Source organism: Macaca fascicularis, chromosome 11 (assembly GCF_037993035.2).
Source record: "Macaca fascicularis isolate 582-1 chromosome 11, T2T-MFA8v1.1".
In the NCBI taxonomy this organism is placed as follows: domain Eukaryota; kingdom Metazoa; phylum Chordata; class Mammalia; order Primates; family Cercopithecidae; genus Macaca; species Macaca fascicularis.
The window spans coordinates 113,697,136-113,718,952 of record NC_088385.1 but is presented as its reverse complement, the minus strand read 5'-3'; the positions used below and the strand labels follow the sequence as shown (position 1 = coordinate 113,718,952).

General features: G+C 38.3%; 1 protein-coding gene across 22 annotated transcripts in view; it reads right to left on the bottom strand.

The window, feature by feature from the left end:
- RIC8B (RIC8 guanine nucleotide exchange factor B) overlaps positions 1–21,817 on the bottom strand; it is a 112,330-nt gene that overhangs the window by 67,266 nt on the left and 23,247 nt on the right. For all 22 annotated transcript variants that reach the window (XR_012420569.1, XR_012420568.1, XR_010579570.2 and 19 more), the window contains one exon: positions 2,327–2,935. Coding sequence is in view for 8 of the 22 variants with exons in the window: in XM_005572111.5 (XP_005572168.1) it covers positions 2,327–2,935 (609 nt within the window). In the remaining 14 variants the exon portion in view is untranslated. The remainder of the gene's footprint in view (positions 1–2,326; positions 2,936–21,817) is intronic.

Below are 21,817 nucleotides of genomic sequence, written 5' to 3'. Positions count from 1 at the left end.
AATCAAGGAGCTATTAAAATCCAGGTAAATGGGCTCTTAAGTAGCAAGTTTCTTTGCACTCTGGTGACAGACTTTCTTTATGCCACGTTGTGGGTCCCTCACTAGAAAGTACCCTATGCTTTGGTCTCTGTCTTTCATACACTGTTTAACTTCCACAAAATGTTCATCCCCCAATTTTTTATCCCCCGGTTTTTCAAATGGCTAAATCGTTCTCTTTTCAGATCTCAGGAGACACCTTCAGAAAATTTTTCTTACTAAGTATTCTCAATCAATGCGCTCTTTCTCTCCTAGCACTTAAGAGAATTTGAATTATATATGTGTTTACTGATTTATTACCTCTCTCACCTAAAAAAACTGAAGTTTCATGAAGGCAAAGACAATGCCTATTGTTTGCAAAAATATTACACAATGCTCGGCATAATGTCTAGCAATTGACCATAAATATTCACTGACTGACTGACTGGATGAATGAATGACTAAATGTCTGCTAAAAGTTGACTCTGGAAACTCATGAAGACATTCTTATCTAATTGGGTTGGCAAGAATCTTATGTTCAATAGTATTTAAATTTCTGAGCACTTCAGTAATAGCCCAGAGTCACATTAAATGTATATATTTTATGATGGCTATATCAACTGACTCACAACGGGTACTAGGTCAGAGATACCCGCTCCAGGATCACGGATCCTTTTCATGTATCTTTTGGAGATTAAATATTCTATAACACAGAATGAGTATTTGCTACTTCAACATTTTCTAAAGCTTCTTCTAGCTCCGATATTACTTATAACTGAAGTACACTAATGAGGGATAATCTCAATATACTGATATTTATTACCTGTCATCCATTTCATACATATACTGATGTGTACTCACTGAATTTTACACTCTTTTTTGTCAGGAATCTGAACAGTGTGAGCTACTATTTTGGGTATAATTTAAATAACAGGGGGCTCTAACAATGGCAAACCAACAGTCTCAGGAGTTTAAAGTCTCAAATGGAGAACTTAAAAACCCCAAAACAAACAGCGTAAGAAAAATAACCATAGAAGGTACCAAATAAGCATAGAAACATAACATTTTAAATACTTCCAAATATTTGGTTTCAATGCATAAATGGAGCATGTGGGCTTTCCACATCTTTTCTTGCCAAGTCCAAGGAAAAACTGACCATACTACAGTCATCTAGAACAGCTGTTAGGACTGATATTCAAATATTTAGTTTCAAAATACAGACCTATTTGCGCTTTAAAACTCAGATGTCTGCATATTCCCACTATAGCACTGCACTGAGATAATCCCTTTAAAGTAGGCTGCTGGCAAAAACAGATCTTTACTCATGGGTGAGAAGTGTTTCAAATGTTAGCCTAAATCTTAAAAGTCAATTGTCAAAAAAGACAATTTGCTCTGGCATCAAAATCTCTCTCTTTTTACAGCAGGGGCTGAATTTCAACAGTTATTTAAAGCTAAAAAGAGTAAATGTGACATGTTATGCTTCCAGAAGGAGGGAAAAAAGTTTATGTCTACTTCACTTAATTTGTTGACTTCCTTAAACTAAGTTTCCTATTTAGCATATTGTTCTTATAGGTACTCAAATGTAAACTATCAAATCTGCCTCACTTTGGGTTGCTGAAGGGTCCAAGCCACAGTGAAGAAAGATCTTTGTTTAGAAATAAGTCAGGTGGTTTAAAATAACCTTCCCCACACTCTGGCATAATCAGCTTGTTTTCTAGAACTTATATATGAGCACAGATATCTAGTTGTGGTCCTATACCTCTGGTAGTTATCTAACACTATAGAGAAACCCCCTGGAGACTGGGACGATAGGCATACACAGAGCATCTTCTACTCTCCACGATAGGCATACACAGAGCATCTTCTACTCTCCTGAGCAGACACTAATTCTGATTGATCAACTTCAACTGGCTTGATCTGTCTTAACTTTCCTTTAAGATGGCAGCCACTGAAAATGCCTATAGCTTTATCAACCACATTGTTTTGCTTCCCCTCAAATCTTATCATTTAAACCTTATTCCTGAAAGAGGCACTCTTAAAAAGAGACAATAATGCAACTCAGAAAACTATATTTGGCAACTTACAAAATAGTAGTCCATTTTTATACCTATTCTGATAGGTGTTATCACACAAATGGAAAGAATAAGACTTACAATGGTTAAGAAGTACATCCTGGGTAATACAATTGCTTAATGGGAGAAGTGGGAACTTTTTCCATTTCCCAACTTGTATTCTTCTCTTGCAGGAAACTCTAGGGATGCCCCAGACCAATTAAATTTCAGGTAGATAAAAATAGCCTTCTCTGCCTTACCTCTTTATGCACCTTCCAACTGTCTACTGTCACATTGAAGAGAGCTTTGAGGGCCTCAATGGCACAGTCCGTCTCCTGAGGTGAGAGAGGAGGTCCATTATGGTCTATGGCCGATTCATACTCATCGGTCCACTTGATGCTAAAGGCACTTTCCAAGATCTGGGTTAGCAGCGGTAGTCCCTGGAGCTCATAGCGCAATTGTGACCTGATGTCGGTGTGCAAAAGTGACAGAAGGAAGAGCAAGCGCAAGTCAAAGCACTTAATGTCATTGATAAATTTCCGGTCCTTGCACTTTCTCAGGAGATTACAGAGCTTTGCAGCAAGATTAAGTTCCAGGCTGAGCTGCTGTGCCATCTGACTGTTGAACACTATATTACACAGACATTTTAATGACTCCACAATAACTGGGAACTCTGATACTTTCTCCAAAGAATCATCTAACTCATTTAGTTTGGCTAGTCGCAGCAGTATCTGCATATTTTCCTTAGTTGTTACAGGAACTAAAACCTTTTTGTCTCTAGAGAGAATGCGGAGTACTTCCAGGCACGACACTTGACATGTTGTTGGGATGTCCTTTATAAGGACTTTAAATATGCCTTCACAGAGTTTCTGAAAAACAAGAAGAGTATGCAAAAATCATTATTTGGCTCAAATGACTTAACACAGAATGTTTCTCTGCCAGTGTATTTAACAACAGTTAAAAATCCAGATAGAAAAGGTTTTTATTATTTTTTAAATCACGGAATGTTAGAGACTGAAATATAAGGTCACCATCAGGATGGAAGACAATCAGTTTGAATCATAGCTGTTCCCTTCCCAGAAATAAAGATTAACGCCTCAAGAATTGGTTCCTATTTGTCCAGAGTACAGGCTCTTGCAAAAAGATTTAAAGAAGTATGCATTTCTGCTGAGTTTTAGTTGCGCTATTGCTTCTGAATTTATAGTTCTTTAGCAGCAGTCCCATGTTTCAGAAACCCTAGAACCCCCTTTAGCTAAGATCTAATAATATTTAATCATCAAACAACCCCAGAGAAGAACTTTTGCTGACAAATTGATAAAAAATTATTCCAAGTGTTAGGTTCCAAATACAGTTGAATTAGCATATATTAAGCCTTGAGCCAATTGCAAAAAGGTGACTCCTCCTAGTATACAAACTACAGAAAAAAGTTCCCATTGGGTGGGCAAATTATTAAAAAGCACACATAGCTTGGGAAGCTCAGATTGTGTACAGAATTTTAGCTTTCTTTTGTTCTCTTGCCGTAGGGCACAGATCGTACAAATATATGTAGTAGTTCTGGTTCCAAACCTTGCTATCAATATCTCAAAAACAATTCTAGAATGAACCCAAATATCTTTATTTCCTAAAGAGGTTTTTTTAATACCATTGCCAGATTTAAGGATCACTGACCATTCCCTCAAAATTCAATGTCAGCTTTCTTCTCTACGAACTGCAGGTCTGGGTCTCTCAAGCTTACCCTTACATGTGAGGCAAGCAGCTATAACTACTCCATTGCTGAACGTTTCTGTACTCCCTTATATCTTATAAAAACAACAACTACTACTACCAATATAAGATTTTACAAAATTTCTATTCATCTATCATCAGACTTAACTCTTTAATAAAAAGAGGCTGCCTGTGGGTCACATTATAATCCTGTCAGGAAACCTAGGCTATGTGCACATAGTCATCAGCTACAAAAATGCCCATTTAAAATGTAGTCATCCCTTGGTATCTGTGTGGGATTGATTCCAGAACCCTCTGCAGATAATAAAATCCACAGATACTCAAGTATCTTATATAAAATGGTATAGAAGGATGGGCACAGTGGCTCATGCCTGTAATCCCGGCACTTTGGGAGGCTGAGGAAGGCGGATCACGAGGTCAGGAGATTGAGACCATCTTGCTTAACATGGTGAAACCCTGTCTCTACTAAAAATACAAAAAATTAGCTGGGCAGGTGGCACGTGCCTGTAATCCCAGCTACTCGGGAGGCTGAGGCAGGAGAATCACTTGAACTAGGAAGTCGGAGGTTGCAGTGAGCCAAGATCGTGCCACTGCACTCCAGCCTGGCAACAGAGCGAGACTGTCTCAAAAAAAAAAAAAAAAGGCATAGTATTTGCATATAACCTATGCACTTCTTCCTGTATATGTTCAGTCATCACTAGATTATTTATAATATCTAATACAATGTAAATGCTATGTAAATGGTTGTATTATTTAAGGAAAAATGACAGAAAAGTTTGTCTGTACATGTTCAATACAGACACAACTATCCTTTTTTTCCTTGAGTATTTTCAATCTACAATTGATTAAATCCATAGATGCAGACTGCACGATACAGAGGGATGATTGTATTACGTTCTTTAAATAGATGTGGAAAGGAACTTTACCTGATAAGCCAAAAAAAAATTTCATAACATTGTCAATTATATCCTTACCATACCTGATAATTAGAAAGGACTTTCTTTTAATATTTTAATATCATTTTTAAAGTACTTTTTTTGAATGTAGTTTGGGGATAGCAGAAAGTATAATGTGCCCATTATTAAAAGTATACAGAACAGGGAAAATTTTCTCCATATTTAGACCTTTCACATTCAAGACAAAAAAATACATTCTACATACTACTTCATATGTGGTATATTCCTGGGGGTGGAGTCAGATCACCTTTGCTTCCTCACAATTTCATTCAAGAAGGAAATATCTGCCTTCCTCCTTAAGTTGGGAAACATGTAATAAGGTATTATAAAATATTACATTTGTGAATTCGGAGTTCTACATGTCTAACAGCACACAAATATCTTTCTTCCATTCTAAACTAAAAATAACAGCAACAATAAAAGTAAAAAGAAAACCTATGGGCACTATGGCACTTTTCTTCCTAATAACTTCAGACTCAAGAAAGAAAAACAGCAGAGCCCGAAGACAAATTGGAATAGCCAGGGCTATACATAAACCAAATGGACTGAGAAACTCTGGGACATGAAAGAGATTAAAGATGCCTACAAAATTTTTAGTTAAAAACTGCCTCATCTAAAAGCTTGTAGAAGATCATCTAGCAAGCAAAGACAAGATTTTTTTGCACAGTTTTTAATCACAGTTGTTCTTGAACATACCATTTCTCACTACAGACTTACCTCACATGGTGACTGTTGCACAGTTTTTTGCTATATCTCTTGAAAAGTAATACCACTTTTTGGACAATGACTCTCTTTTTTCAAATTACAATTTTTAGAACCAAAAACATAAAAAACAATGAAAGTGATATTTAATCAACATACTTAATGCTTTACTCAATACAGTAATTTCTATTTAAGGAATATTATCAGGAACAAATAAAAGTGGTTGACTAGGCAGCATTCTTTATAGTTCTTCTATCTGTTGAGTTTGTGTACTACTTCCGTGTTTCAAAGGTACTCTTGTATTTCCCCTTTATTTTGCCCTATCAGTACTTTTCTGTGCTGTAACTATTTAAGTTGATTTTACTCTTCCTAACACATGCTCTGCTCTCCTCAAACACCTTTCATACCTCCCTGCTGCCCACAGAATGTTGCTGAAATGGGCCTAGTTTCCCCTTTCCTACTGTTGTCTGATACACACAACGCAAACACACACTGTTTCTTCTTCAGATGTTCCAAATTGACCCCCAGTCCCTGACCATGATACATCCTGAGTCTTTCCTCCACTGTTCCTTCAGCATGGTATGCCCTGCCACCACATCTACCCCTCAAGGATTGCCAAAAACTTTTTAGTAGTTTGCTCCTGAACTGAAATCCTATAGTGGACTTTAACAGTGGTTCTCAAACTTCATCATGCATCATAATCACCTAAAGGACTTTTAAAAAACAGACAGTTGCACCTCATCCCTCGAGTTTCTGATTCAGTAGGTCTGGGATGAGGGTCCAGAAATGGGACTTTTAACAATTCCTAGTTGATGCTACTGCTGGTCCAGAATCCACAATGTGAGGACCACTGAACTATGATTAACAATGGACTGATATAATTTGGACGTTGGGGTCAAGGGTTAACTGAGAATACCTGACCAGACGAACACAGAAAAGCAGGCAGACTTGAAAGCCATTAGCACGTTACCTTGACTTCTCCTTCGCTGCCATGTGCTAAAGATGTGTAAGGGCAGCAGGGACAGGAATGAGATGTCATTTTCTATCGTCACATCACTTTTCTGAACTAAAATGTGAAAAACTGCCAAAGGTGGGAGGCACATTACTTGTTTAAGGTCACTGATCCTGGGCTTGAAATTTGTTCAATCTACCATGGACTCTAAAACCAAATCAGTGTGGTAATTAAGAGCAGAAGTTCTGAATTTAAATTGTTTATATTCAAATCTTGGCTCTTCTTCTGAACAATTGTGGCCTTGGCAAGTTACTTGTCTCTGGACCTCATTTACTGCAAGAATTAAATGAGATCATGCATGTACAACAAATAGGGCAGTGTCTGGCAAGTGATAAATGTTCAGTACAGGTTATCTGTTACACATTATTATCAGGTAAAATGTCAAAGTCCTCAGTTTGGCACTTAAGATCTGCTAACCTGCTCTGCGTTTTCTTTCATACTATTCTTATCAAATTTTCCTCTTTAGCTATATTCCTTTCCAAATTATCTCATATTGAGCTTTTTTGCTTTGTTACAGCCTCCCTCTACACATCAGTCCTTTTCCTTTTCTATTTAAGTTTTAGCAATTCTCGAAGACTAAGCTTAAAACCCATTTTCAACATAAAAATTTCCCTAATCACTTCAGACCTCAACATTCTTCCTTTCTAAGGGATACCTAAACCACAAATCTGTAGCAATCATTTGGTGCTTAGCACATCCATCCTGTTAGTTTTCTTTTTATGAGTTTGCCTCAACTACTAAAAATTCTCTGAAGGTGGAAGGGACATCTTTTTCACAAGAGAAGAAAATGTATTATGGTGGCTTTTAAATCAAAGACCTGAGTTTAATACCTGGGTTTGCCACTGTGTGACCTTTTTTTTTTTAACCAGCTGTATGATTTAGACACTTCTTAGTCTCAGTTTCCCATTTTTAAAAAATGGGAGGCCAGGCATGGTGGCTCACACCCATAATCCCAGCACTCTGGGAGGCTGAGGTGGGTGGATCAAAAAAAAAAAAAAAAAAAGGGCGGGGGGAATAACATCCGTATCTCACAGGGATGTTATAAAATACATGCTGGGACATAATAAGCACTCTTTAATGGTGACTATCATTATGTTTTATTTCTTCTTAATCTTAGCACCCTCTCCCCAACTCGAAATAAATTAAGTTCCCTAAATCTCAAGCATTTGAGATTAGAGGTCTTTTAATAATGTCTTGACACTTTCCCTTTCTAAGAAGGAAAGAAAGTAGTAGACGCTATTCTTGTGACTGTATTGGTAGGGTGGTTCATCCCCCAGGGTAAAAGTCTTTTCATAGAAGTAGCAGAAAGTATGCACCTTCATACAACGTTCTTTTTTCTGAAGAGTTTAAGTTACTTATATGTATATGCTCTTTAAAATACAGAATAAAACTATTAAAGAAAATAGAAAAAAATCCTTAATTATATGAACTGGTATATTTTATACACAGTGGACAGAGGGCTTGATCCTTAGTTAATTTACTTGATTTTCAGTAACATGCATTATTACTTTAACACACAGGTATGATCATCATGTGCACATAATTTTGCTTCCTAACTTTTAAATATAACATAATAAGCATTTTTCATATTGCTAGAGTCCTTGTAAAACATACTTTTAAATGGATGCAGTATTAAATATGACTCCTGTTCTCAATGAATCTGTAGCATGAAATGCAGCAGAGTCCAGAAAGAACAATGTTGGTTTACCATTAAAAGAAATGGCTTCACAATTTTAATAATTATAGCACATGTGGAGTATGTTTTAATCAAACTGCTTAGGATCAGAAGAAGTGTTTTGGATTTCTTTGGATTTTGAAATATTTGCATTATACTTACTTGGTTGCGCAGCCCAAATCTAAAATCCTGTAATGAGCATTTCCTTTGAATATCATGTCGGCACTCAAAATAGTTCCAAATTATGTCCTGTCATTTGCAACAACATGGATGGAACTGTAGGACATTATGTTAAGTGAAATAAACCAGGCACAGAAAGACAGGTATTGCATGTTCTCACTCATATGGAAGCTAAAAAAAAAGATCTAATGGAGATAGAGAGTAGAATGATGGCCACCAGAGGCTGAGAAGGGTAGTGGAGATGGCTTGGGGGTGGATATGGAGGGGCTGGTTAATGGGTACAAAAATACCATTAGATAGAAGGAATAAGATCTAGTGTTCAGTAGCCCAACAGGTCAATTACAGTTACCAATAATTTATTGTATATTTCAAAAGAACTAGAAGAACAGAACTGGAATGCTCCTAACACAAAGAAATGTTAAATGTTTGAGAGTATGGATATCCCAATTACCCTGATTTGATCATTACACATTGTGTACACTTGTGTCAAAGTATCACATGTACCCCATAAATAGGTATTTTTTCTTTTTAGTTTTGAATTTTGGAGATTTCAGGTTTGAGGATTTGGGATGTGTCACCTGTAATATTTTTTGCTTATGTGCTTTACAGTTTACAAAAAACTTTTATATTTCTCAATCTAAGAAATGCTTACTGCACAATTCTTTTTTTTTTTTTTTTTTTTTGAGACAGAGTCTTCTCTGTCTCCCAGGCCGAAGTGCAGTGGCACAATCTTAGTTCACTGCAACCTCCGCCTCTGGAGTTCAAGTGATTCTCCTGTCTCAGCCTCCTGAGTAGCTGGGATTACAGACACACACCACCACGTCTGCCTAATTTTTGTATTTTCAGTAGAGACGGGGTTTCGCCATGTTGGCCGGGCTGGTCTCGAACTCCTGACCTCAGGTGATCCTCCCACCTCGGCCTCCCAAAGTGCTGGAATTACAGGCCTGAGCCACCACGCCCGGCCCCACCACACAATTCTTAAAACGTTAAGATTGCCTGGAGCCACTTGGCTAAGAAATACAAGGTCAGGACTCAATCCAGATCATCTGATTCCAATGTAATTTCCATTGTAAATTATGATCATACCATAGCTGTCTCCGATTTATTGTGATTTTGAGCATGTCACTTTATTAGGCCTTTTTTTTTCCCTCCACACCATGCATTAAAACTAAATGCCCTCTAAGGCAACCTTCTTTGAGCTCCAGAATAGTAGGCTTTTTTTTCACTCTGAATCTATAAAACAAGGATCATCTTTGGCTTAGTTATGAAACAAAATACGCTATGAAGCATATGTAAGCATTCAAATGATCTATCAAGATTTATATACTATCTTAAGAGGTGATTTCTAAAACTATTAAAAAATTAAAAATTTTATATATAAAGAAAATGCCTTTGTTTAAAAGATTGATACCACAGTTCATCTACTAGACTCTGGTAATCCAAAATAGGTTGTTAGAAAACACTTTTGAGGCAAGTGTTACTTAGAAGAGTTGTCTACTGATTAGTGCCAGTTCACCAACTCCTTGTTGCTAGGTCATGTTGAGATAGGTACATAAGGTGAGACAGGGATAAAGAAGAGTATGCATTTAGAAACTTTCATAGTAATTTGATGATTATTTCTTTTAGTGATTAATTTGTATTGCATTTTAGAAAAGTATTGGCCTACTGCAAATTAGGGAAAAACAAACAATGTAAGACCTTGATCCTTCATCACAAATAATTTGAGAAGCACTGTTCTAGACAACACTTCTTATCCTTTATAAGTTTTCTTCAACTATATAAGGTAGTAAAACTGAGATACCAGAGTAATAAATAAATAATATAAAGCTTCATAAATAGTGTCCCTCAGTGTTCTCAGAAGGCTAGTTCCAGGACCCCCATGGATACCGAAATCCATAGATGCTCAAGTCCCTAATATAAAATAGTATATAGTACTTGCATACAACCTTTGCACAACCTCCCATATACTTTATATCACCTCTAAACTACTTATAATACCCAAAACAATGTAAATGCTACGTAAATTGTTATACTGTATTTTGTATTTGTATTTTTTACTGCTATATCATTGTTTTGGGGGTTTTTTTCCCCTAATTTTTTTTTTTTTTTAGACAGAGGCTCGCTCTGTTGCCCAGGCTAGGGTGCAGTGGTGTGATCTCAGCTCACTGCAACCTCCACCTCCCAGGTTCAAGTGATTCTCCTGCCTTAGCCTCCTGAGTAGATGGGATTAAAGGCACGCACCACCACACCCCACTAATTTTTGTATTTTAGTAGAGATGGGGTTTCACCATGTTGGCCAGGTTGGTCTCGAACTCCTGACCTCAGGTGATCCGCCTGCCTTGGTCTTCCAAAGTGCTGGGATTACAGGCGTGAGCTACAGCGCCCAACCTCCCCTAAATATTTTTTAACTCTGTTGGTTGAATCTATGGATACAGAGGGCTGACTGTAGGTTTATCTAACAGTTTGTTAGAAACTGTGATGGAAACTGATAGTTGTCCACCAAAACCCACTGTCCTTTTCTCATGCAGTAACAACTGTGGCAAGGCCCATGGCTACCTAGCCACACCACACTCCCTAGTTGTTCTTCACTGCTGTATGATGGAGCTCTTGCCAGTAGAATGAAAGTGTATAGACATGATCTATGCCATTTCCAGGTCTGGCTCTTTGAGACAGTGGGTATGACTTCTCCACTGTCTTATCCCCTTCTATAGCCTAAACCTAAAAGTGGCAGTCCAGTCTAGGTTAAGACAATGCTCAGATGGTGAAGCATGATTTGACAACTTGAAAGGAAACCAGGTCCCTGAATAAATTAATAAAGCAGAGTCATTCACTGCCTGAGTGATTATCTCAGAACTATTACTTGAGAAGGTAATAAACACATATTTTGTAAGCCACTTCTATCTTGAGGTCCCTTTGTTAAAACAACTTAGCTTTAACCTAAATATAATACAGCTTTGAAATATGGCATCCCATCAATGTACCATACAGAAACTCAACTGTGCCATCATTCTATGAGCAACAGATATTATAGTTTACCTCAAGCACTAAGCAACTGCTTTCTATATCTAATATCAGGATCTAGGCCAACTTGTCCTAGTTGTGCCATGGCTGCTTTGTATATTCATTTTCTTATCTACTCGGCCATCTATCAAGAATTTACCAAGTTATTTTCTACCAAAATATCCTGTTAATTTCCCTTTAATAAATCCAGTGTGGTGAGACTTCTAAGGAACTTAAAGTGGAACAGAGGAGAATTACAAAGAAACACAAGATAGGGATCAATATGATAAGTGCACTGAATAGATCTAAGCAAGAATTTATCTGCCTCAACATAACTGACATCCTGGATTGGATAATTCTTTGTTTTGGGAGTCTGTTCTGTGCATTGTAGGGCATTTGGTAGCACCCTTGGCCTCCACCCACTAGATGCCAGTAATATTCCCATTACCCAGTCGTCACAATAAAAAATGTCTCCAGAAACTGCCAAATGTCTCCTGAGGAGAAAACCTACCCTATTCCCATGAAGACCACTGATTTAAACATAAAATATTATGGCAATAAAAATCTAAGGCACCTAATCCAGTCTCATGGGAGAGAATTAAACCAATTCAGGGAAAAGTTTCCTAAAGAAGTATCATTTAAAATGACACCTGAAAGGTACAGGTTCAATTTCCATTCAGTCCTTTAACAAATATTCTCAGTACCTGCCATATTCAAGGCATTGTGTTAGGTGATGGGTACACAGTGTGAACAGAGATATAATTCTGGTGCTAAAATGTTAAGTAAATATAAGGGAAATTAACAGGATATTTTGATAGCAAATAACTGGGGAAAATATCAACTTTAGATAGAGTTATATTTAGACCAAGTTCTGATAGTGAGAAGCTGCTAAATGTGCAAAGAGTAGAAGAAAGAATAGTAGCCGGGTGCGGTGGCTCACGCCTGTAATCCCAGCACTTTGGGAGGCTGAGGCGGGTGGATCATGAAGTCAGGAGATCGAGGCTATCCTGGCCAACATTATGAAACCCTATCTCTACTAAAAATACAAAAAAATTAGCTGGGTGTGGTGGCATGTGCCAGTAGTCCCAGCTACTCAGGAGGCCGAGGCAGGAGAATCGCTTGAACCTGGGAGACGGAGGTTGCACTGAGCCAAGATCGCACCACTGTACTCCAGCGCGGGTTACAGAGCGAAACTCTGAGGAAAGAGGGAAGAGGGAAGAGGGAAGTGGGAAAGGGAAGGGGAAGAGAAGAGGGAGGGAGGGAGGGAAGGAAGGAAGGAAGGGGGGGAGGGCGGGAGAGAGAGACAGAAAGAAAGAAAAAGAGAGAGAGAGAGAAGGAGGGAAGGAAAGGGAAGGGGGAAAGAAGAAAGAGAGAAAAAACAGTATAGACAGAGCCTGGTTTGTTTAAGGTCCTGAAAGCTAAGGTGGGTGATGTTGGAGGCAAAGTGCTGTGAGATGAAACTGGAAAGTAAGCAAGGACCAGATTATGTGGCGTCTTACAGGCCATGATAAGATCAGACTTTACTTTTTAAATACTATGAAAAGTCACTAAAGGAGTTTATGTAAAAGAGAGATATAATCCAATTAAATCCAAAAAAATCACCATCGCTGTGTGGAAAATGGGTTGGACTGGAACAAACATACTTTCAACTAGAGTGGTAGCAGTGGAGAGGGAGACAAGTGAACGGATTTGGTATATATTTTAGAGGGAAAATTGATAGGACTTACTATTTGTGGGGGAGAGGGAAGTTTCTGGCTTAAGCCAACATAGTACCATTTATTGAGAAGGTGATGACTGGGGAAAGAACAGGTTTGAAGGAAAATTCTGTAAGGTCACATTAAGTTTGTGATAACTGGAGATGTCAAATAGGAAGCTGAATGTATATGGCTGGAGCCCTAAGCAGCCATCAGGGTTATCTATGCTTTCTATATGAATAAGGGCATTCTTAAGTTATAAAAGTGGATGAGATTGCCTAGAGAAAAACATATAGAGAAAATGGGGACTAAAAGCCATGAAAGATGCTACCACTCAGGGGCTGTGGAAAAGAAAAACTGATAAAGGAGGTAAAGAGGTATTAGCAAGAGGAAATTTAGCAGTGTGGTGTTCTGGAACACAAGATGGCAGAAAATATTTTATGGAGGGAATGGTCAACTGTTTGAAATGCAGATGAAAGGTCAAATAGCATAAAGACCTGGCAATGCTAGATCACAAATGGCCTTGATAAAAACAGTTTCTGGGGACCGGCGTGGTGGCTCATGCCTGTAATCCCAGCACTTTGGGAGGCCGAGGCGGGTGGATCACCTGAGGTTGGGAGTTCGAGGCCAGCCTGGCCAACATGGAGAAACCCTGTCTCTACCAAAAATACAAAAAATTAGCCAGGCATGGTGGCACATGCCTGTAATCCCAGTTACTCAGGAAGCTGAGGTAGAAGAATCGCTTGAACCCGGGAGGCGGAGGTTGCAGTGAGCCAAGATCATACCATTGCACTCCAGCATGGGCAGCAAGAGCGAAACTCCATCTCAAAACAAACAAACAAACAAACAAACAAACAAAAAAACAGTTTCTGAAGAGTAACTGGGAGGTAAAAAAGAGAGAGAAGTAGATACCTTTCAAGATGCTATTGTAAGACAAACAGAGAAATGGGCTGACAATAAGAGGAAATGTAAGGTCAACAAAGGCTGTTCTTTCTTTTTTAAAGAGAAAATATACTAGTCCATGTTTATATGAGAAGAATGAAGAGTCTGGAATTAATCCAGAAGGAAATGGGGAACTTACTGCAGAGTATTAAGCAGGAAAATGACATTAGATTTGTATTTTGGAAATATTACTCTGATGATAATGTGGAAAATAAGTAAGAAAAGGGGAGCAGGACCAGAAGCAAGGCAGTTAAGTGGTTGTTGCAGTAAGAGAGATGATGGCGGGCTGAACTAAGGCAGTGGTAATGAAACTGGGAAAATTACAGAGGTTTTTTTGTTGCTGCTGTTTTTTTTTTTCTTTTTTTTGAGACAGGGTGTCACTCTGTCACCTAGGCTGAAGTGCAGTGGTGCCTTTATGACTTGCTGCAGCCTCGACCTCCTGAGCTCAAGTGATCTTCTCACCTCCCAAAGTGCTGGGATTACAGGAGTGAACCATGGCGCCCAGCAGAGGAAAGATTTTAAGAGTGCAGAATTGACTGAACGATTTGGTGGAATGATTGGTCAAGAATGAAGAAGAAAGAGGAGGCAAGGAACCTCATAGATTTCTAACTTGTATAACTTGGTTGATGGTGGTATCTTTTACTTCTGAGATAGGTGACTTGCTTCCTAAAGTTGGCAGCAAAAAGAAAATGTTGCTGCCTGGTAGACATTTCTCTTTAACTATCTCATAGTAGATACCTGAAATAAAACACATCCAAACACATTAACTAGGAAGGGGACCAATCCCCCATAACTCACCTTTCTAAAACTCACATTCAACTACTTATTGCCATAATATCCTTGATCTAGGCACCATAATCTACCTCTAATGCTTGTCCAAACTTCTGTGCCTTTTCTCATGTTACTTCCTGTATTCAAAATGTCCTCCCAACCTTCTTAAATCACTCCTCCCTTCAAATCAAATGCTATCTTTTTCACCATCCCCCAGCAGGAAGTAATCCCTTCCACCTCTAAATCCAGAATACTTAATCGGTAGCACTTTTATAGCACTTAAGCCTCTGACCTTGAATTATATTCACGGAGAGTTATCTCTCTTATCAGCTTTGGCGGGGGCAGGGTCTAACACATTTCTCTTCTTCCACAGGCACAAAGATGCTGTCAAATATGTAGAATATTTACAAACATACACACTAGGATATGACATCTTCAAAGCACTGTGTGCTATAGAATATTATTTCCAAACATTTAATAGGTTATTAAAGCTCTGGTTTCGATTCCCAGCTGCCACTTACTTCAGTTGTATGACTTTAAGTTGACCAATTTCTTTATTTCCTTACCTGTAAAATTGGTATAATAGTACCTACTTGACGCCGGGCATGGTGGCTCATGCCCAGCACTTTGGGAGGCTAAGGTGGGCAGACCACCTAAGGTCAGAAGTTCGAGACCAGCCTGGCCAACATGGTGAAACCCCGTCTCTACTAAAAATACAAAAATTAGATGGGCATGGTAGTGGGCGCCTGTAATCCCAGCTACTCATGAGGGAGGCTGGGGCAGGAGAATCGCCTGGGACCAGGAGGTAGAGGTTGCAGTGAGCAGAGCACTCATTGCCATAGCACTCCAGCCTGGGTGAGAGAGCGAGACTCTGTCTCAAAAAAAAAAAAAAAAAAGAAAGAAAGAAAGAAAGAAAAAAAAGTACCTACCTCATAGGGTTATTGAGGGAGTTAAATGAGATGATGTGTATGTGCTGCCCTAGAATTAGTCAATAAATGTTACTTATCATTATAACTACAATACATATGCCACATATAGTATTATCACATGTTTTAATAAGAAGCTACAAGGTATAATAGAGAGAATATAAGTTGGTTATGACTGCTATTTATCATTTGTGAGATATGGACAAGTTACTTGGTTTCTCTGAGCTTTAGTCTCATTACCTATAAAATGGGGATAATACTCCTTCTATTACAATGCTGTTTTATTAAATGAAATGATGGTACACAGTAAGAGTTAAAATTTTACATTTTTAAGAACAAGACCTATAATTAAAGATCTTAACCAATAGCAACATTTTAAAGGTGGCTTGTTTTTCTGATTGAAATAAGCCCACATGTAGAAGTGACATAGTATTTTCTCCAACATTAGTGTTTCTCAAAAGGATTTAATGGGCTGAGGGTTTCAGAAATCTTTACTATTAGTTGTTGAAACTCAGATAAAGATGAATAGATTAATTTAAAATAAAAATGGGCCAATAATTGAATACACTGAAACAAAGGGGAACAGAGAAAGTGAAAAACTGCAAAAGACAAGGAATAATGTTTGTGTTATTTACAAGAAACAGGAAAATGCAGTAACTTTGCAGTACCAGCTGGAAAAAAGGGCAGGATACACACACATTACAAGCACTGAGTTCAACTTGTTAGTAACCCTAGGATAACTTCAGTCTAGAAACGAGCTGAACAGCCAAACAAAATGTGTCCAATTTCTAGAATCAGAATGTTAAGAGAAGGTGCTATAATGATCACTTACCATTAACAAACACTAGCAGTACAAAAGATTCTATAAAAATGGGTTTTGTAGGCAAATAAGCTTGGGAAACTTATAAGGCATACCAAACCACCAAAGATTCTCTCATGTATTATGGAAAAGAAACTTGTTTTTTTTTTTTTTTTTTTTTTTTTTTTTGAGACAGGGTATCATCACTCTGTCACCCAGGCTGGAGAACAATGGCATGATCATAGCTCACTGTAACCTCGAACTCCTGGGCTCAAAGGATCCTCCTGCCTCAGCCTCCCAAGTAGCTAGGAATAGAGGTACAATTAACTGTGTTCAGCTATTTTTTTAACTTTTAGAGACAGGGTCTTGCTATGCTGCCCAGGCCAGTTTCAAACTCCAGGACTTAATTAAGCAATCCCCTCACCTTTGCCTCCCAAAGTACTGGAATTGTAGGCTTGAGTCACTGTGCCCAGCCCTGTTCATTTTTTTAAAGCTGATATTTCCTTACTTTGACCACAGAACTCTTTCAAAAAATAACACCTATTAACATACTCAGGACAAGAGGGTATCCTTGTCATTTTATAGATATGAAAACTGACTCCCAGATAGGCTAAATGATTTGCTTAATGTAGCAGAGAATGCTACAGTGGGAAAGAGGACTCAAATTCTTATTTGACTCAGTCCTACTCTCTTTTACTGGTATGTAGTAATACACAAGAACTAAAACAAAAATGAGTGTTCCTAACATTAAGAGCAATTCTGGGCTAAACTAGGCCAGTGACGGGAATTTCTGAGAACAGATTTTTGTTTTCCTTAAATAAACAGATCTAAATCCTTAAACATGGTTCTACTTAAAAAAAAGAATTCTCATATTGTAGTGGCAGTGAAATACCTATCCTTACAGTCTGCCACTTTCCCTTTAATAAAATAGAATAGATAATAGAATAGACTCCTCCTTCCCTGCTTTTTTGCCCATTATGACTACAGTGTTAGCCACGTGCTTGAATTATACTCACTTGAATCTACCAGTACTCCTATAGTGATGGGATAGACCCTAATCTTAAAATAGGTTATGCACATTCATCTGGGAGATGTGGCCCAGTACCAGGGATATTTAAAGTCATAGGGTAATTTTGGTACATATTCTTCAACCACTATTTTACTAAAAGATTTATTTGGGGTAGGGGATTTCTACATAAAAATAAATGAATGTATTATAAATCTCATTACATAAGTTATTACATGAATTTTTAAGATAAAAAATGAGATGTCAAAGGAATTTTTGTAGTTAAGGCAGGCTCCCTTGGATGATGTTTCCCTGACCTCTCAAGGTTATGTCTACACTCTTCTGTGATGAACGTCACTGGATACATATTCCACAAGGATCTAATTTTAGTTCTTAACTGGAGCTGAAGGTCAGGCACCTAAATCTGATAGTCCTTAACTACTGCCCTCTGTATACAGCATGTGTATGTAGGGGGGAACAAGAGGTGCATGTGTACATGCAGAAGATGAGGGTGGTATTAAATTCTAAAATACGCTTACTATAATTGTAGCTGGGACAATGTTGTCAGTTCCACAAGACGGACCTATTCAAAAACTGTAAACCACAAAAATACTAAATAGTTAATGACTTATTGCCAGAATTTTAAAATATGCTTTTAATAAAGGTTCTGGGAGGACTCTAGGGGTCAAATTTGAATTCTTTATAAAAAACTAACATGCAGATCTTCTAAAATGAATACTCACGCAGCTGAGTTCATGTAAAAGCTTAATATTATATACACTTCAGGGTTTTTCCTACTTGTAATATAGAAGACAATGGTAATTCTCATTTTGTATTTAATGGATACTGTCTCTGAATGAGGCTGTATCTCACTTCCTAAATTTCATCTCTAACTTCCTTTCCTGCACATGTACATTTTTCAGTAATACAATCAATGTTATGTTATATATCACAGTGATCTGTCAAAAAAACTGAAAATAAAGTTCTGAGAAACAATTATTAAACAAGTTTGGCTCAAATTTCTTTGCTATTTAGCAATCCTGAGAAAGACACATCACATCATCGAGAGTTCATTAACAGGAAAGAGCTTAGGTGTAAATGGAAGCTTATAAAACCAATCAGCTACCCTTTCTTTCTTGACAAGAAAGGTTTTATAAGCTTCCATTTACAAGCCTCCATTTTGAGGGCAAAAATGGGTGTGTCAAAACTTTCTATTTCTCTTCAAACACAGTACCAGCCAACTCTGCTTCTTCTACTACTTAAGTCTATTTTTCAGAAAGCCCTATTCTCCACTGCCCATGTGAAATGTATTTTAGTCTTTAAAGTTAGTATGTTGGCAAATACTAACTTGGCAAATACAAAAACAAATGAAGTATCTTCATTTGTTTCAAATTAGAATTTACCAAATGAGAGAACATTATCTCATTTAATCTTTAGGGAGTTCTTAGCACAAGCTACAGTTTGATTACACAGTACACTAGTAAGGCTGCAAGATGAACACTGTCACAATAACACATACCTCGTATCTTGGTGGCTGATATAAATCCCGGTCCTACAGCAGCCCCTTTGCTTCTTTACCTCTTTTAGTGAATCAAGTTCTTTCCTATATACAATCTCTTCAGAATTTCCTTACCTTGTCTCCAATGCCATCTACTCCACAACACTCAATTACTCACTCTGAACTAGTTCCTCTGTCTTTGAATCCCTGGTTTTCAGCTCTAATAGCCCAAGCATGCACAAAAGACAGTCAGGGACTCTGATGGTAAGCTAATATATGGACTGTATGTTTGTGTCCCATGCCCCCAGATTCATATGTTAAAGCTCTAACCCACAATGTGACAATATTAGCATATGGAGATGGGACTTTTGAGCAGTGATATGGTTTGCATCTGTGTCCCCTTCAATCTGATGTTGAAATGTAATCTCTGGTGCTGGAGGTGAGAATTACATGGTGGGAGGTGACTGGGTCATGGAGGCGGATTTTCCCCTTGGTACTGTCCTGAGTTCTCATGAGATCTGGCTGTTTAAAAGTGTGTAGCACCTCCCCCTTCTCTCTCTCTTCCTCCTGCTCAGCCACACAAGGTGTCTCACTCCCACTTTGCCTTCTGCCATGAGTAAAAGCTTCCTGAGGCTTCCCCAGAAAGATGCTGGCTTGCTTCCTGTACAGCCTGTAGAACTGTGAGCCAATTGAACCTCTTTTCTGTATAAATTACCCAGTCTCAGGTATTTCTTTATAGCAGCGTAAGAACAAACTAATACAGAGGTAAGTAGGGTTAGGTGAAGTCATGTGGGTGGGGCCCTGGTCTCGTGGGATTACTTCCCTTGTAAGAGACACCAAGAGCTTGTGTTCGTGCTGTGTAAATGCATACAAAGAAGTGGTCATGTGAGCAGTGACAGGGCAGCTGCTCACAGGCTAGGAGAAAAGGCTTCGAAAGGAAACCTACCTTGACAGCACCTTGATCTTGGCTTCCCAGCCTTCAGAACTTAGAGAAATAAATTTCTGTCCTTTAAGTCATACAGTCTATGGTATTTTGACAGCTCAATCAGACTAATATAGCCGAGAATAGGTGAAAGAGGGAAGTTAAGTTGTCTCAATGAGACAGCTGTGTGATTTTAGAGGTCTTCGAAGGCATAAGAACACATTAATAATATAGCAGAAAAAGCACGGAAACAAAATATGTGAGTTCTTCCTAGTCCCTAGTTCTGTTTTCTGAACTTGGATCTGGAGTAAACTGATCTCTCTGAAACTAAATTTCCTTATTTGTAAGGCAGAAGTTTATCTATCTCACATGCTTATGGCAATTATTTACACAGACAGCATATGAGAGACCCTATTATGAAGTATAAGGCATCTTATACATGACTTAATTGAAACAGTATAGTTGAAGTAAAAAAAGCACCTGGATTCAGACACCAGCTGTGCTCTGCCCCTGTGGCTAGGTAATCTCGGGCAAATTTCTTGAAATCACTTGAGCTACATTTCCTTAACTCTAAATAGACAGGGATAACTAGGGCTTCTAATATGAAATGAGATGATATATTAGAAACCTCTAGCATAGTGGTTGGCATAGAATAGGAGGTTGATGCATATTACGTCATAAAGATGGCCAGATGGACAAACAGATCAAGAAATGCTAACAAGCACATTCTGTACAAGAAAAATATTGCTAGGAGTATTTTGTTTGTTTACAAGGGTCTGCCTTTTAATGAAATGGTAAAGCCACTTGAGAAAGGGAAGTAGTGATGTTATAAAAAATAACACTGCAGGCTGGGCGCGGTGGCTCACGCCTGTAATCCCAGCACTTTGGGAGGCCGACGTGGGTGGATCACAAGGTCAGGAGATTGAGACCATCCTGGCTAACATGGTGAAACCCCATCTCTACAAAAATACAAAAAATTAGCTGGGTGTGGTGGCAGGCGCCTGTAGTCCCAGCTACTCGGGAGGCTGAGGCAGGAGAATGGAGTGAACATGGGAGGAGGAGCTTGCAGTGAGCCGAGATCCTGCCACCGCACTCCAGCCTGGGCCTGGGCGACAAGCGAGACTCCATCTCAAAAAAACAAAAACAAAAACAAAAACCAAAAAAACCCTGCAATTTTTCTATTAATTTCATAGATTCTACAGTGCCCATTACTGACCAGCTATGTACACCACCCCGATACAGTAACATATCTGAAAATGTTCCCAATTTAAAATTTAAGTACATGCAAATTATTCAAGAGAAATATATTCTAACTTAGTGACAAGATGTCTATTTTGGGTTAGTGAGATATAAACGAACATGACTCAAGTGTTTATAATATTAGGGATGCTGAACGTATGTAAAATGAATAAGAAACGTTCAATTTCAATATACAGCAATTTAAGCTATGTGCTAAAAGACTGAAGGAATAAACTATAGGGAACTTTGCTAGAGAAAGCTTTTTGATAAATGTGTTGGGCAGTAAGTGGGGGAAAAAAAATCATAAAGATCAAGTAGCAAAGAGGTGGGAAGCTAAGTCCAATAATGGACAACAGTGGCAAAGAGAAATATAGGTAAACTAGGACAAGCAAAGCAGATTTAGAGTTCATACAAGTAAAATTATTCTAACAATTAGGGCTATCTAAAATAAAGTACAATGGCTGCTGTAAGCTTTCCATTACCGAAAGTGATGACCCTTAGTGTAGGATGCCGTAGAAGGAATCATACTGTACTGGAAGACACTGTGGGTCCCTTACTACACTGTGAGTTATCTGAGGATAAGCCCTGCAAAGATCATCACTGAAGTCGGAAAAGAAGACAGAGGACCTGGTTTGAGTTCCAGCTTTTCTGCTCATTAACTCTGACCCTGGGTAAGTCAACCCCCAGTTTTTTTATCTACAAAT